The sequence below is a fragment of the Xyrauchen texanus genome, chromosome 2 (genome assembly GCF_025860055.1).
Source record: "Xyrauchen texanus isolate HMW12.3.18 chromosome 2, RBS_HiC_50CHRs, whole genome shotgun sequence".
Taxonomy (NCBI): domain Eukaryota; kingdom Metazoa; phylum Chordata; class Actinopteri; order Cypriniformes; family Catostomidae; genus Xyrauchen; species Xyrauchen texanus.
In genome coordinates, this window is record NC_068277.1 from 16,829,955 (window position 1) to 16,844,429 (window position 14,475).

Consider the following 14,475-nt stretch of genomic DNA (forward strand, 5'->3'; position numbering starts at 1 on the left):
AGGCCATGCGAGGTATTTGCCACTCAAAATTTGCCTCCCGTCCCGGGTAGGTGTGGCCTCCGCAGGGTCTTCTCCGCCCTAATAAGGGCTAAGACCCCCTTCCCTCAATGCGTGTAAGGGCCCCGGCTGTAGTTGCTCTATGCGAGAAACATAGAGAGAAAAGAGGCCCAGCCAGGCTGGCCCATCCCCATGTTGGCGGCCATCACCTTGTTCCCCCCTCCAGGGTAACGATAAGGAATCCTGATGGCTTAAATGGGGCATTGGGGAAGGGTACGTGCAGCCTGATACAGTTGGTCGTTCTGCACGTAGGAATACCTGCTCGCTCCTGTATCAGCAGATCACGTACACGGCTCAGCGCATGGCTCTTTTTTAAGTGGACCCCTAGTGTCGCTTCTCTGACACAACGTGGAGAGAGCGACAGAAGGGGAACGTCTAGGTTACATATGTAACCTCCGTTCCCCTATGGAGGGAACGAGACGTTGTGTCTCCCCTGCCACGTCGCTGAGCCGAGCCCCTGTTGTGGCCGGACCATTTCCGGCTCCTCAGAAAAATCCTGAATGAACTCCCGTATTTGCGCCGCTTAAATACCCGTATGTCCGAGGGCGGGACATGCAAATACTGGTTGCCAACTCTCATTGGCCTTTTTTCATAGTTCAGAGGTGAATATCGCCGCTCAAGAGAGACCCCTAGTGAAGCTTCTCTGACACAACGTCTCGTTCCCTCCATCGGGGACTACCTAGACGTTTAAATCCATCCTTGCCTTGCCTCTCTACTTGTTTTTCTGAGCATTTGATTTAATTTGTTCTCATTTTTGCATTAAATCCCTTTTCTGGATCTTCTTCAGTTTCCATTTCTCCCCATCTTTTATCTCCTATTATCTCCCTGTTTCAACACCACCTATTTGTTATGTCCTCTCTAGAATCATCAGAGAATATCACTTCACCTCAAGGCGTGATTGAGCACTCTCTTTCACCCCCGGTGACCGCCTGCATCTCTGTTAGCACCAGCACTGTGGCATTATCATCTTCATCGTCAGCCATCCCCCAGCCCAACTCGAATAGCAAACCTTGGAGAAGCAAATCTCAGAGCACCAAGCACACCTCTACCTCCACTGTGCTTTCCATCAAACAAGATGTTCAAGCCAAGCAGACTGTTCCTGCGGAACCACCCCCTAAAGCTCTGCCACCAAGGTCCATGTTGGAGAAATTCAAAATTTTCAATAGCAAAGGAAGCTCCAAGTCCTCAATGCAAACAGAGGGTGCTGTTACACCAACGACAGGAGGGAAAGATGGCAATTTGGAAAGAGTGAAAGCTGCTTCCAATGCAGAACCTCTGGAGGAAATAGATGGGAATGTTAGACCTGTGAACACCTCAAGTGCTGTTACGATGACGACCAGCAGCCCGAAGATTGCATTGAAGGGTATTGCACAGCGGACCTTTAGCCGAGCACTCACAGCAAAGAAAGGCTCAACCAAGGCAGCAGATAAAGAAAAGGAAAAAGAGAAAGAACGAACTAAAGTGAAAGACAGAAATGGGAAAGAGGGGTTGAAGCATGTCCCTGTTTCGGAAAAAGTAGAGACCAAAGAGGAAGTTAAGGAGGAAGTTTTTGCCTCAAGTGGCTTTACTTCTTCCGAGGCAGAGCCCAGGAAAACCTCTAAAATTGGAAGCCTTCTACCCAAAGGCGGAAAAGTGGGTGGTACCAAGAAAGATGGCTCTGCCTCTGTGCTAAGCGGTATCCCAAAACCAGGAAGTAAAAGCACAGGAAATGGAGCAGTAAAAAGCTCAGCGATGCCCCTTGGTGGTAAAGACAATGAGAGGCCACACAGTATGCGTCTGGGAGGGGGTCTGGGACTTCACAGGGACAGCCGTTATTCCTCATCCTCTTCTAGCCTTGCTTCCACTGAGGGCAAAGCACATCAAACACACAGCGCAGCCCAAGTGGCCAATGGAAGCAGTACACAATCGACAGCCAGCAACACAGTCAGTGTGCAGCTCCCTCAGCCCCAGCAGCAATACAGCCATCCTAATACAGCCACCGTAGCACCTTTTATGTACAGGTAAGACTTACTGAGGCTTACAGAGACTTGGACCAGGTTTTGATTGTAAACTTTTGAATCATTTGAGATAAATGTTTAATGGTGCTTTCTAAGACAAGCATCACTATTACTATTGCTCATACTTAGGGTTAGGGTATTTTCAAAACTTGGGACATGAATGATACCTCAAATTATCCTGGTAATTAAAGAGGGGCTATTACTTTTGTAATAGCCCCTATTGGGGGCTGATTCATATCTAGGAAACTTGGGGATAGACTTTTTACTTGGGCTAGTAATGAACAGTGTTGGGTTACTTTCTCAAAAGAGTAATCCACTACAAATGGCTAAAATTGTAATACAATGACTTTACTGATTAATTCATGGGAAATGTAATCACATTACTAATTACTTTACTTTTAAAACACTTTTCATCATAAACTTAAAATAAAAATAATGTCTATATTTTCTTCTTGTTCAATGCCGCACACAAGTCATGCTCGGAACATTGCGTTTCTCCCTTGCAATGATTTGTTTGTGACACTTCAGCTGTACATATGAACATAATTTATGTTTAACATGAATTCTACATAAATAATATTATTTGAGAAATTTGGAATGAACTTAATAGTGATAATAAGTCAGTAACCATAATCTGATTACAAGAATTTAAAATTCATTACACTACTTTTTGACTTTGAAGAAATTTGAATACAGTAACTAATTACTTTGTTGTCTGATTAAACCGGACACTGGTAAACAACAACCCAGAACACCCTAGCTACCAACAGGAAACGTCTTAGCAACCACATAACATGATAAAAATGCATAGCAAGGCAACCAATAACAACATCCTAGCAACATGGAAGTGATTTTTGCTCACTGAAAAACAGAAGCACAATTTCAGAAGTGTCCTTATTTTACGGTCTTAAATCACTGTACTTAATGTGCTGTAGATTATGTGATGTTTGCATTAAAAAAAACTCCACAGAAGTACGTGTACAGGCATGCTTGCATGTTTATGATGACTCCCCGTTAGGTTCAGCTGTGATGCGTTTGACTGGTATTTCCTCTGAAACATACTCTTTGCCCTGGGTGTTTGTTTTCCAAAAATAGATTCCTTTAGTCAGGCCATGACCACTTCTGACTGAATTGTCACAGGGAATATGTGTGTAGTGTAGTTCATCTACATCTATATGACTGACAGGTATGTTATTTTGAATGCCTATGATTTTAGGTCTCAGAGTGAGGCAGATGGAAACATTAGCACAATCCCAAGCTCTGGATGTCGTGGTAGTGACTCTACTAGCTTTAATAAGATCAGCCAGACTTCTACTGAGGACCTGTCAGGTAACTTTTTTAAATATTTAATAAGGGGAGAACGTATTGATCTGATATCATTAAGATTTTGTTTTTTTCCGTAATAATAATCTAAATATTTTTTAACAAAAAATTTATCAAATTTAAGGTTTAAATAAAAACATATGTAAATAATAATAAATGATATTCAGGTGAAGATCCTGAGACCAGACGGCTAAGGACTGTCAAAAACATTGCAGACCTACGGCAGAATCTGGAAGAGACCATGTCTAGTTTGCGGGGAACGCAAATCACGCACAGGTAATAGCTGTAAATCTTGTCTTATTTTAGACAGTAAACTAACTTTAACTACTCCATAGGTGTAATAAATGTTTTATATATATATACAGTATATATGTAATGTTACATTAAATGTCAAATGAGGTTATGAAGGGGAAATTGGTAAAACAAAATCAGTACATTAAAGTAGTGTCTATTTGAACAAGACATAATTTACAAGATACGTTTGAGGATATAGATACTAATATTATTAGTAACTAAATGTGGAATTTTCACTGGTTTATTTAATGAGATCGTTTGGGATGCAGACTGATTCCATTGTGGTATACACTCTTAAAAATAAATGTTTCAGTTAGAACCTAAAAGGGTTTTACATCCTGATGCAATAGGAGAACTTCTACAAACCTATAAACTGTAATATTAAGAACTTCTTCAATCTTTAAAGAGGCATATAGCTCATTCAAAAAACATATATAGTAACCTGAACCTGAAGATGTGAAACCATTGAAAGCCCCTTATTTTTAAATGAATTGTTCATTCTAAACTGATTATCATTACTCATATTTACTCACCCTTTTGCCTGCTCAAACTCATATGACGTTCTTTCTTCTGCAGAACACAGACAAAGATATTTTGATGGAGATATGATGTGAATATATCATATAATGTAAGTCAATAGGGTCCAACAATTCCAATCTTTAAAGAGGACATAAAGGCAGCATATAGGTAATCCATTACAACTGGTCTGGATTAATCCAAGTCATCTGAAGCGATATGATCGGTTTTAGTTAAGAAAAAGACCAAAATGTAACTCCTTTTTCACTATAAATTTTGACATGTACAGTCTCCTAGGCACGATAATCTCTGAACAGGTGCTCTGCACATGCGTCAAGTTGAAGAAAGTGTTATCGCGATTCAAATACTTTATGTCCTTTTTGGAGCTTGAAAGTGTTGGTCCCCACTGACTTGATTGTATGGATGTATTCACATCATATCTCCATCAAAATATCTTAATTTTTGTTCCGCAGAAGATAAAAAGTCATGCAAGTTTAATACGGCATAAGGGTTAATAAATTATTAGAGAATTATCAGTTTTGAGTATTCCTTTAAGAGTGCTGAGTGTCTGTATCTTATCAAGCGTGTGGAGTGGTGGTGGCGTAGTGGCTAAAGCACAGGACTGTTAATCAGATGGTTGCTGGTTCTAACCCCACGGCCACCACCATTGTGTCCTTGAGCAAGGCAATTAACTCCAGGTTGTTCCAGGGGGATTGTCCCTGTAATAATTGCACTGTAAGTCGCTTTGGATAAAAGCGTCTGCCAAATGCATAAATGTAAATGTAAATCAAGCACTTCTATAAAGTTTTTTTTTTTATGGAGCAAGGTACAACTCTATTTACAGCTTGAAAAATACAGAAAACGTATCTTCTCCTAACCCTCCACCCCAAAGAACTGGCAAAGACACAGGTTTCCATAAAAGGACACTTTTTGTATAGCAGTTTTTTTCCCTTTTGAGACAGTGACAAGTAGCCATTCCTTGCTCAGCTTGACTCGTCTGATTGCTTGACTCGTCTGATTGTAAGTGATTCTGTTTTTCTAAATGAATTGTCTGTTCAGCCCCATATATGGCTCATGGTGTTCAAAAATAACTCCACGGTGCAGCACTTACTCCTTTTTGCTCTTGAGACCTGTATTATTCCTCTTTCTGAGTGTTCATCTATTTGACTAAGACTGTGCTGCTATGATGGCATAATGCAGTAACTGTGAAGTGCTTTAAAACCTCCATTTTAGGGCAAAAGATTCAATTTCCAACAAGGCATTTTTGTTCCATTAGGTGTCAGGTCAAGAAAAACAAAGAATTACTTGGCTATGCCATAGTTTTGAAGTACTGTATTAAGAGTCCAAGCCCTATATTAAAGGTAAACGCTGAATATGTTATTAAATATGAAAAATAAAATAAATATACTGCACTAAAATACCATACGAAAACAAAACTGCAGTAACTTGGTATTACCACACCTATGATACAAAAAGAGCCATGTTACTATGTTTCCTGTAAAATAATTCCATCAATATTGGCATCAGTCTTGACATGTGGTTTGAAGCTGTTTGTTTAACAGTGTTGATGCACTAAACTTTAAGTGAACATTAAATGTTCTTCTTTCTCAGTACACTGGAGACCACTTTTGATGGCAGTGTGACTACTGAAATGAGCAGTCGCAGCATCCTCAGCATGGCATCTCGGTCTGCACCATTGTCCTGGGCGAGTCGCATGGGCCAGTCAAGTCCCCGTCTACAAGCAGGAGATGCGCCCTCGGTGGGTAACGGGTACCAGTCCCGGAGCGGAGGGGTGACATCCAACCAGGGCCGGTATCTGTACCAGGCTCCTCTCAGGAAGCAGCTGGCAGCACGTGGCGGTGCCCTCTGTGGCCTTGAGCTGGGAGATAGAGTGGAGGATCTGGAGCTGGTAGGAATGGGTCTGGAAGTGAGCGGTTACATGAGTGATGGAGACGTGCTGGCAAAGAATGCCCGGACTGATGATCTGACCAGCGGGTGAGTGTGGAAGATTGTTAAGGTCAAGGATGTGACGCTATTTATTTATTTATTTAGTTATTTTCAGACTCCGTTAAAGCTGAAGTGTGTAACTTTTTCGATGTTAAAATACTTCTCCTATCCCAACTTAATATGCAGAGACAACTATAAGTAAGCCATTCATAGGTTGATTTTTTGGAACCCTGTAAACACAGCTCTTTGCCATTATATTTGCTCTTTTTGTTTTAAGTGGCCCGTCCCGCCTGACCCAGCAGCATCTGGTACTACCTGTTTACTTGACCAATGGCAGATGGGGGATGGGGGGAGTATTCGAAACAGCTGATGGAAAAAATGCTGTTGGGTCACGCTAGTGGCGCAGAAATTATACACTTCAGCTTTAAATTATTAAAAAATACATAAAAAATCTAATTCAAACAAGTCAATTACTTGAATTCACCTTTACTATGATTTTGATTTCTGAGTTCAAAGCCATTTTGATATTTTGTTTCTAAGGCTTTAAAGGGATAATTCACCCCAAAAGTGTTATTTTCTGTATCATCATGTTTATGAATTTCTTTCTTCTGCAGAACACAAATGAAGATTTAAAAAAAATCAGTCACTGTCAGCACTGTAGATCCATAAAATGCAAGTGAATGGTGTCCAAAACTTTGAAGATCCAAAAGTACATAAAGGCAGCATAAAAGTAATTCCTATGACTCCAGTGGTTACATTTATAGTAAAAAGGTCTTAAAAATGTATCTGTTTCTCACCCACACCTATCATATTGCTTCAGAAGATATGGATTTAACCATTGGAGTTGTATGGATCACTTTTATGCTGTCTTAATGTGTTTATTTATTTATTTTTTGGAGCTTCAAAATTCTGGACAATATTCACTTGCATTATATGGACCTACAAAGCTTAAATATGCTTCTAAATATTCTTTATTTGTGTTCAGCAGAAGAAAGAAATTCATAAACATCTGGGATGGCATGAGGGTGAGTAAATGTCCAAAATGTAGTATTGGGACATTTGAGACAGTAAATACAAATCTCATTAAACTTTGAAACCTTTAAATAAAAGTTGAATTAATATTATATTATTATTTATTTTTAAAAATAAGCAGTGAAGCAAAATTGTTTTGAAATATTACTATTTGGAAAACTTCTGCCTATCAAATCAGTTGGTACAACCAACAAGCGAATTATTATTAAACCATAAAATATAGAGTACCCTCATGAGTGTCAAGGTCATTAAATTTTTATAAATATTTAAAAGATTTTATTTGAGATATTTCTTATATTTTTCTGAAAAGGCACTAATCTTCTAATCTTAATCTTAACTCTAACATTAGAGAACAATGAATGTACAATTAATGTTAAAGTGAGCATTTTTGGTGTAGATACATTATCAAAACATGTCGGATAAGGTCAACTCTTATTGTTATAAGAAGCCTCATATTAATCCATTACATATTTGAATGTGGACATTTAAAGTGTTACGTTTTAGTTCTGTGGAACCACTAGAGGGCAATAGTGTTTTGTATATACAGTATATTAATTCAAAGAGAAGCTAGTCCTTCTCTCATGTTTAACACTTTTTCATTTGGTGATCATAAATGGGTAAAACATTTTCATTGCAACCACTCTGAAGCACTTTGCCATAGAAAATAATATTAGTTAAAACTTGAACAAACCTTACATAGGTTTGAATATCTAATCAAATCCAATAACCTACCGGCAGATACCGATTTGAAAACATTATGTTAGTTCTCATGGGCAGGTTTTAAAGAGGCGTATGCTAAATGTCAGACTTATGACATCTAAAGATGCAGATGAAGGCACTGAATACAAAACATTGTCACCTTGGGCCATTGGCCCTTTGGGCATGAATAAAAGGGTCTTCAGCGTTTTAAATTAGCAGTTGATATCCAATGAACCGAGTATACAGACTGAATGGGCGAGCTAACAGTGATTTAACAACCCCTTCATGCACAAACAAGCTCTTTGCATACCTTGGCTGTGATAGTGTACAATTTAAACTCTTTCTGTTATTATTTCCCTCCATCACACTCTTCCTGTGAGGTTTGAGAGCTACAGAACATTCTAGTGCTTCTAACATTACCAGATTATAGAGAACAGGCCAGGTGTCAGACTGTAATTATATATGGCTTTAAACCTTCATGTCTAGATATAAAATAATGATTACTTAAATTATTATAAATTTACCATTTAAACGTCCGACAAAATCCAGACGGCAACATCCTGTTATACGAATGCACATTCATAAATACTCTTCCTCGCTTTCACAATTTTGACATTTTGAATGTCGAACCCTTAACCCAGTCATTTACCTGAAAGGCCTAGAGGAATCTCCTGTGTGCTTTGATAAACATCTCTTTAACAAAGGCTTCTCTGCACAATAGATGATGTCATTAGCATTGAGGTATTGTTAGGGAAAGTGAGATTCTTAATGGGGGTATACTCTAGAGCTTCTTAAAATGAAGCACATTTCTATCAAATTTAAACCAGACGCCTTACATAAAGAGTCTCACGTGGTTCTGGAATTGGGTCCGATTTCTGAAGTCTCGAAGTGACTTATTTCACAGTCCAGTCAGACGCAAGACTGATGGGTAAAACACCTTCATGGATGTCGCCTTAGGCTGAATTTACAGGTTAACCCAATATGATATGCTTCCTCTGTTGTGTTCTTGACAGAACTTTAACAGTGGAGCTATAGGGTTATGACATTAGATCATATGTACTGCATCATGCTGAGATTGATATGTTCTCCAGTTATTATTATTATAATTTTTTTCTGTTAAGACTCACTGTGCTTGGTCTGCCAACTTTATTCCCTATAGTACCAACTCTATAATACATTGAGTTTTCAAAAATTAAATACAAGGGTAGATATTTAAAGTGTACTGAAGTATACTATCTATGTGTACTTTAGCACAACCAAGCATACTTAACACATCTTTAGTTGCACCACAGCACTGCTTTCGGCAATCTAACGTGCATTAAGTACAAAATTAGTTGTTCAAATTTAGCAGACTTTAAGTATTCCAATTTGTAGTCTGCCACAATACACTTTAGTATACCGAAGCACCCAAGAATAAAGTGTGCTTAAGTATATAATTTTTTTCACTAGGGAAGGCCTCTCCAAACATAGATATTAGTTGTCAGGTCATGCATACTGTCACTGATTACACACACACACAAAGACAAAGACAAAGATCCCCCATTTAGCCTTAACAGACTGTAGGGGCAAGTGCTGTTAGCGAGCACCTATGAAGGCCGAAACGGTACACGAGGGGGTGGGTGGCCAGCACCACGCCCGACCGCCTTTGTCTCCCCAGTGGCGATGTTTACACACCGCACCAGGTACTCATTTTAGGCTGAGTCAACCTAGGGGAGGCCCGGGACCGGTTCAGATAATCGTCACTGGTGTTGGCCATGAGCGGGAATCGTACTCAGGTCGCCAGGTTCGTAGCGCAGCGCGCTAACCGCTACATTACCACACACACGCATGCACGCACGCACGCACGCATGCACGAAAGCACACACACACACACACACACACATGTTGGTCTACCTATCATTATGAGGACTTCCCCATAGACATAATGATTTTTATACTGTACAAACTATAGATTCTATCCCCTAAACCTAACACAACCCCTGAACCTAACCTTCACAGAAAACTTTCTGCATTTTTACATTTTCAATAAAACATTGTTTAATATGTTTTTTAAGCTATTTAAATTATGGGAACACTAGAAATGTCCTCATAAACCACATTTATAGCATGATACCCTTGTAATTACCAGTTTGTAACCTAAAACCTAGTCCTCATGAACCACATAAACATGCCCACATGTACACACACAATAGTTTCCAATGTATTTACAATCCTGCAATTTCATGATGACCAATTAAATCTTCGAAATGCTTTAGCTGACCTCAAGGGTCTTTTTTTGTTTTTTTGTGGAAGTATTCACATAGTTTATCATTGCTACAGTATTTTATGTAAAGCAAAACATAAAAAGGATAACAACTTGCATATGTGTGTGTGTTTTTTTATTGGAAAAGGGCAAAAAATCAAGGAAAAGCCCACTTTTCTTCTACCCTTTACAATGTCTCTGTCATACTTTATTTTCCATATTTGTTTTATTTTAATCTTTGGCATGTAATGTAAATTAATATGTCTCCCTATCTTTCTGAACACTATTGTTTTCCACCTACAGTCTCTACCTTCTTTCCTTATCTTATACTATAGAGCCATTATTCCACCTTTAATATCACCATTCTTTCTTCTCCTCAAATGTCAAACTCAAACATTGAAACTATGTTGATGTCATTATTTTAGTGTTGGAGATATTTCTCCTCTCTGAACTTTCTTTCTTGATCCCTCACTCTCTCTCGCTCCCCTCTTTTTCTCTTCATGTGCTACCCCTCTCCCAAAACCCCTCCAGGCTCTCTTGGTCCGTTTTGGTCACGGGTGGGAGATTGTGTTTAGGTGAGGATGTGTGTGTGTTGAGGAAGGGGGTGGCTGATTTAGCCTCCTCCCTCATCACTAAACAGTCCAGCATACCGGCACACATTTCAGCCAGACCCACACACACACACACACACACACACACACACACACACACACACACAATAGAAGCGGAGAGAGTTAGACTGAATTCCAGTAATATAAAGAACAATGCATGCAAAACATTTATAGTGCTAACACAAACACATAGTAGAAAGTGTTAATCAAGAGGAGATTTCAAACCATTACTAAGTTCTTACCTGTTCTAGTTGGCTAGTCATGTTTTTTGGTGAATGGATCTGATGGAAGTTGAACAGTGAAAGGTACGTCTGCTGTTGTTGTAAGCCTGACTTTGTCACGTCAACATTAAAAATAAATGTTAGAGATTTTATTCATTTATAGATGATGCTTGAAGTTTGTTTCTTCATGGCGTAACCCAGATTTTCATAATTGCACTAAATAGTTTTTTTAATCACTGTTACACTTTTTTTTTTTTTTTAACACATACCATGGTATACCATGATATATTTCGGTTAATATCATAACACTGTCAATATAACAGAAATATTTCACCCCAAAATGAACAAGAATTTATTGTATTTTTTTACGTATTGTAAATTAAGCTTATTAATTAATTAATTAATTAATTAATTGTAAAGATTTAAAAAAAATATATTAACATTAATGTACTAATGACGGCGACACAGAGACAGCATTTTGCTTTGACTAAAAACTTTTATACATTTTATACAATCTTTCTTGATTATATCCATCAATTCATGTATTCTTATCAATGCAGAGAGAAATTGAATGGTGGTATGTAAAGGCGATTCATGCACTCATGGGCAGAGATGATGTTGCACCATTGGCAGTCTGGAGATATTTGGCGACTTGTAAACCCACAGTATTCCAACAGCTTGTTCTCAAAATAATGTGACAGGAATTTACACAAAGAGCCTCTGTACCTACTCACACACTGCTGCTTTACCTTGAATATGCCTGAAGACTGAAGATTGTATTCCAGTGTCCTGTTGGAACCATAGGGGAGTGACTGACTGCTAACAGCTAGGAATATGTTGACAGGGCAAATATTTGGGAGAGTATCCGGTTTTGTTTTAGTTATGTGAGGGTGTGTTTTTCTCCGAGAGGCCTTTTCACCTGCCTAAACCAAATAGACGTATATGGGTGAAAGAATGCTAGATTAAAGTGTGTTTGAGAAAGTACTCAGTTACAGTTTAGGGACAAAAATTGTTGTCCCCCAATGACAAGTAAATCTTACAAATCCTTCCTTTCAAGACATTCTAGGATGTCCTCAGTTGGAAAATGTATTCCTTTAAAAAGTGTGCGTGTGTGTGTGTGTGTGTGTGTGTGTGTGTGTGTGTGTGTGTGTGTGTGTGTGTGTGTGTGTGTGTGTGTGTGAGAGAGTGTGTGTGAGAGATCACAAGCCATGGTGAATGTGAAGTCTTGTCTAAAGACTTGATGGATCTTTTCCTCTTTATTAGGACAACACTGGATGAGTTTGAATCAGTGACCCCACTGACCCATGACTCTCTCTCACACATACTTCCTGTTGCCTGATCTGAACCAGCAGAGGCATGCATGTTATGAGTTCAGTATTAGCTGAAACTTTCATCTGTTAGTTTACACTGAGTTGCCAGTTACTAGTTCTGCTGCTGATCTTCCTCATTGAACAGCCCACTTTCCCAAAAAACAATCAGAAAGACCATAGGCTGAGCTGAGATTCCTTAATGACTTGTGCCAGTTCATTTTCTGCATTATAATTCATTTATTAGTAAACAATCTTTCCAGGATCAGTGTGCTATGAATTTGTGCAGTCACAGTTTGTATTTCATATTGAATTCTGCATAAAAATGGATCATTACCACCACATTAAAAAAGGCAATTAATGTGTCTGTGTGGATTTCTGAATTACATTTTGTTTTTATTAATCACATCAGTCCTGTAGATATTTTCAAATTGCAAAATATATTAAAGTAATTTTGATTAATCAGTGCTTAAACAGAGTCTGTGAACATATGGTTTAATTTTAATTTTTTGTGTGTGTTCTTAATTTGCTTTTACTTTTACGTTTAGCAACTTTAAATGAATGTGTTTACATAGAATGGAGTTCATGCTCTGTGTCTCTCTCTTCTGTCAGGTACATGACGGATGGTGGATTAAGTCTGTATACAAGACGGTTAAACCGGTTGCCGGATGGCATGGCAATGGTACGGGAAACTCTACAGCGCAATGCCACAGCACAGGGAGACGCAGACAGGTACGTCCCTTCTCCTATTCATTCTCCTGATCGCAATCAATATCAATACCACTATGTCACCACTCTAAATTTATAATGATGATGCTTTTAGTGCACATGAAATGTATGAGGTTTTATCACACTTGTGCAAACAATGACTTGCTAGTCTTTGTTTTTTGTTCAATGTTCTTTGTTATTGAATAGCTTTTGTTGACGCATCCCTCTTATACACATGCTTAACGGTATGCAGGTTCCAATCCAGACAGCATCAAATCTTGATGCCATAGAGTGCAACAGTCTGGGTCCAGAAGGAAAAATCCCATTCAATTTCTCCCATTCATTAACATTTTTTAACAATAATTTAGAAACCTTAAAGAAACAGACCTACCATGTGCTCAGAGGTTGTTAATGCATGATATATGCTTCTGCATGGTATATGCTATGCATCAGTCCACATTTCTTTAACTTATATTACTACATTACCCATGATCCAGCAAAGTCAGATCCACCAGTCAGAAAAACTACTACAGCAAATCATGCTAAAAGAGCTCCACAGTGACCGCCCACTCCCATGATGCAATTGGTCAAATTGCTTATATATTTGTATATAGTGTGTCTCAATAGTTTGCAATGTACTTCAAATATATTGATTCTAGGCTTAAAGTCAACAACTTTAAATCAACTGTTTTATATTTATTTATGGGATTGCAGTTCATTCCCTCATTTAAAGACGAAGTATGTAACATTTTTGATGTCAAAATATGTTTTACTATTCCAGTTTATTGACAACTATAAGCCATTCGTGGGTTTACCTCCCCCAAAAGTATATACACTGAGCCTTCCAGGCACTATCGAAACATTGATGTTTATATTTTAAGAGGCCCGCTCAGCTCCACCCATCCCTTTCTAGCTCAACCTATAGCGTGAAATTGGGGCATTTTTTGGGGCTACTTGTATTAAGCTGTTTAGCCGGGAGAATATGAACATGCATGGCAGACATATACAGAGGAAATATTTTGCTTTGCTAAAATTCGATTCTTGTTCAATTGAGACTCCAGACTTGCCGAGTTTATTCTCGACAGGTAAGCTAAACTCAAGGTATTGCCACACAAGTTAGCTTATTACTGTCGAACTTCAGATATATTCATAGGATACTAGGAATATGTATTGTTACGCTTACGAGTTACCACAAGAAAACAACCTACCTCGTGCTGGATCCCCCACACACCAAGCTGCCGTTCAATCTGGCAATGTTATTGGAAGACCTTATTCCTCTGCCACGCCTTCTACCTTGTGGGCATATGTTATATTGGTCTTGTTTATTACGACGTTAAACATTAATAACCTTATATTTAATATGGCCTGTTTGTTCTTAGGGAGTCAGAGAGTGCAAAAGATGCGTGATGAGTCTAAGGGGTGTTTACTTTATTTTTGTAATTCCGTTTGGTGCCACTATTAGCGCAGAACTGACATACTTCACCTTTAAGATGTTTACAGAACATAGTCTTGTCTTTAACC

At 38.6% G+C, this 14,475-nt stretch overlaps 1 protein-coding gene across 3 annotated transcripts in view; it reads left to right on the top strand.

Moving 5' to 3' along the window:
* The window catches only part of nav2a (neuron navigator 2a), a 144,215-nt gene that overhangs the window by 71,865 nt on the left and 57,875 nt on the right, over positions 1-14,475 (top strand). For all 3 annotated transcript variants that reach the window (XM_052141659.1, XM_052141641.1, XM_052141650.1), the window contains 5 exons: positions 920-2,057; positions 3,271-3,383; positions 3,545-3,653; positions 5,799-6,182; positions 12,859-12,978. In XM_052141659.1, coding sequence (XP_051997619.1) covers positions 920-2,057; positions 3,271-3,383; positions 3,545-3,653; positions 5,799-6,182; positions 12,859-12,978 — 1,864 coding nt within the window. The remainder of the gene's footprint in view (positions 1-919; positions 2,058-3,270; positions 3,384-3,544; positions 3,654-5,798; positions 6,183-12,858; positions 12,979-14,475) is intronic.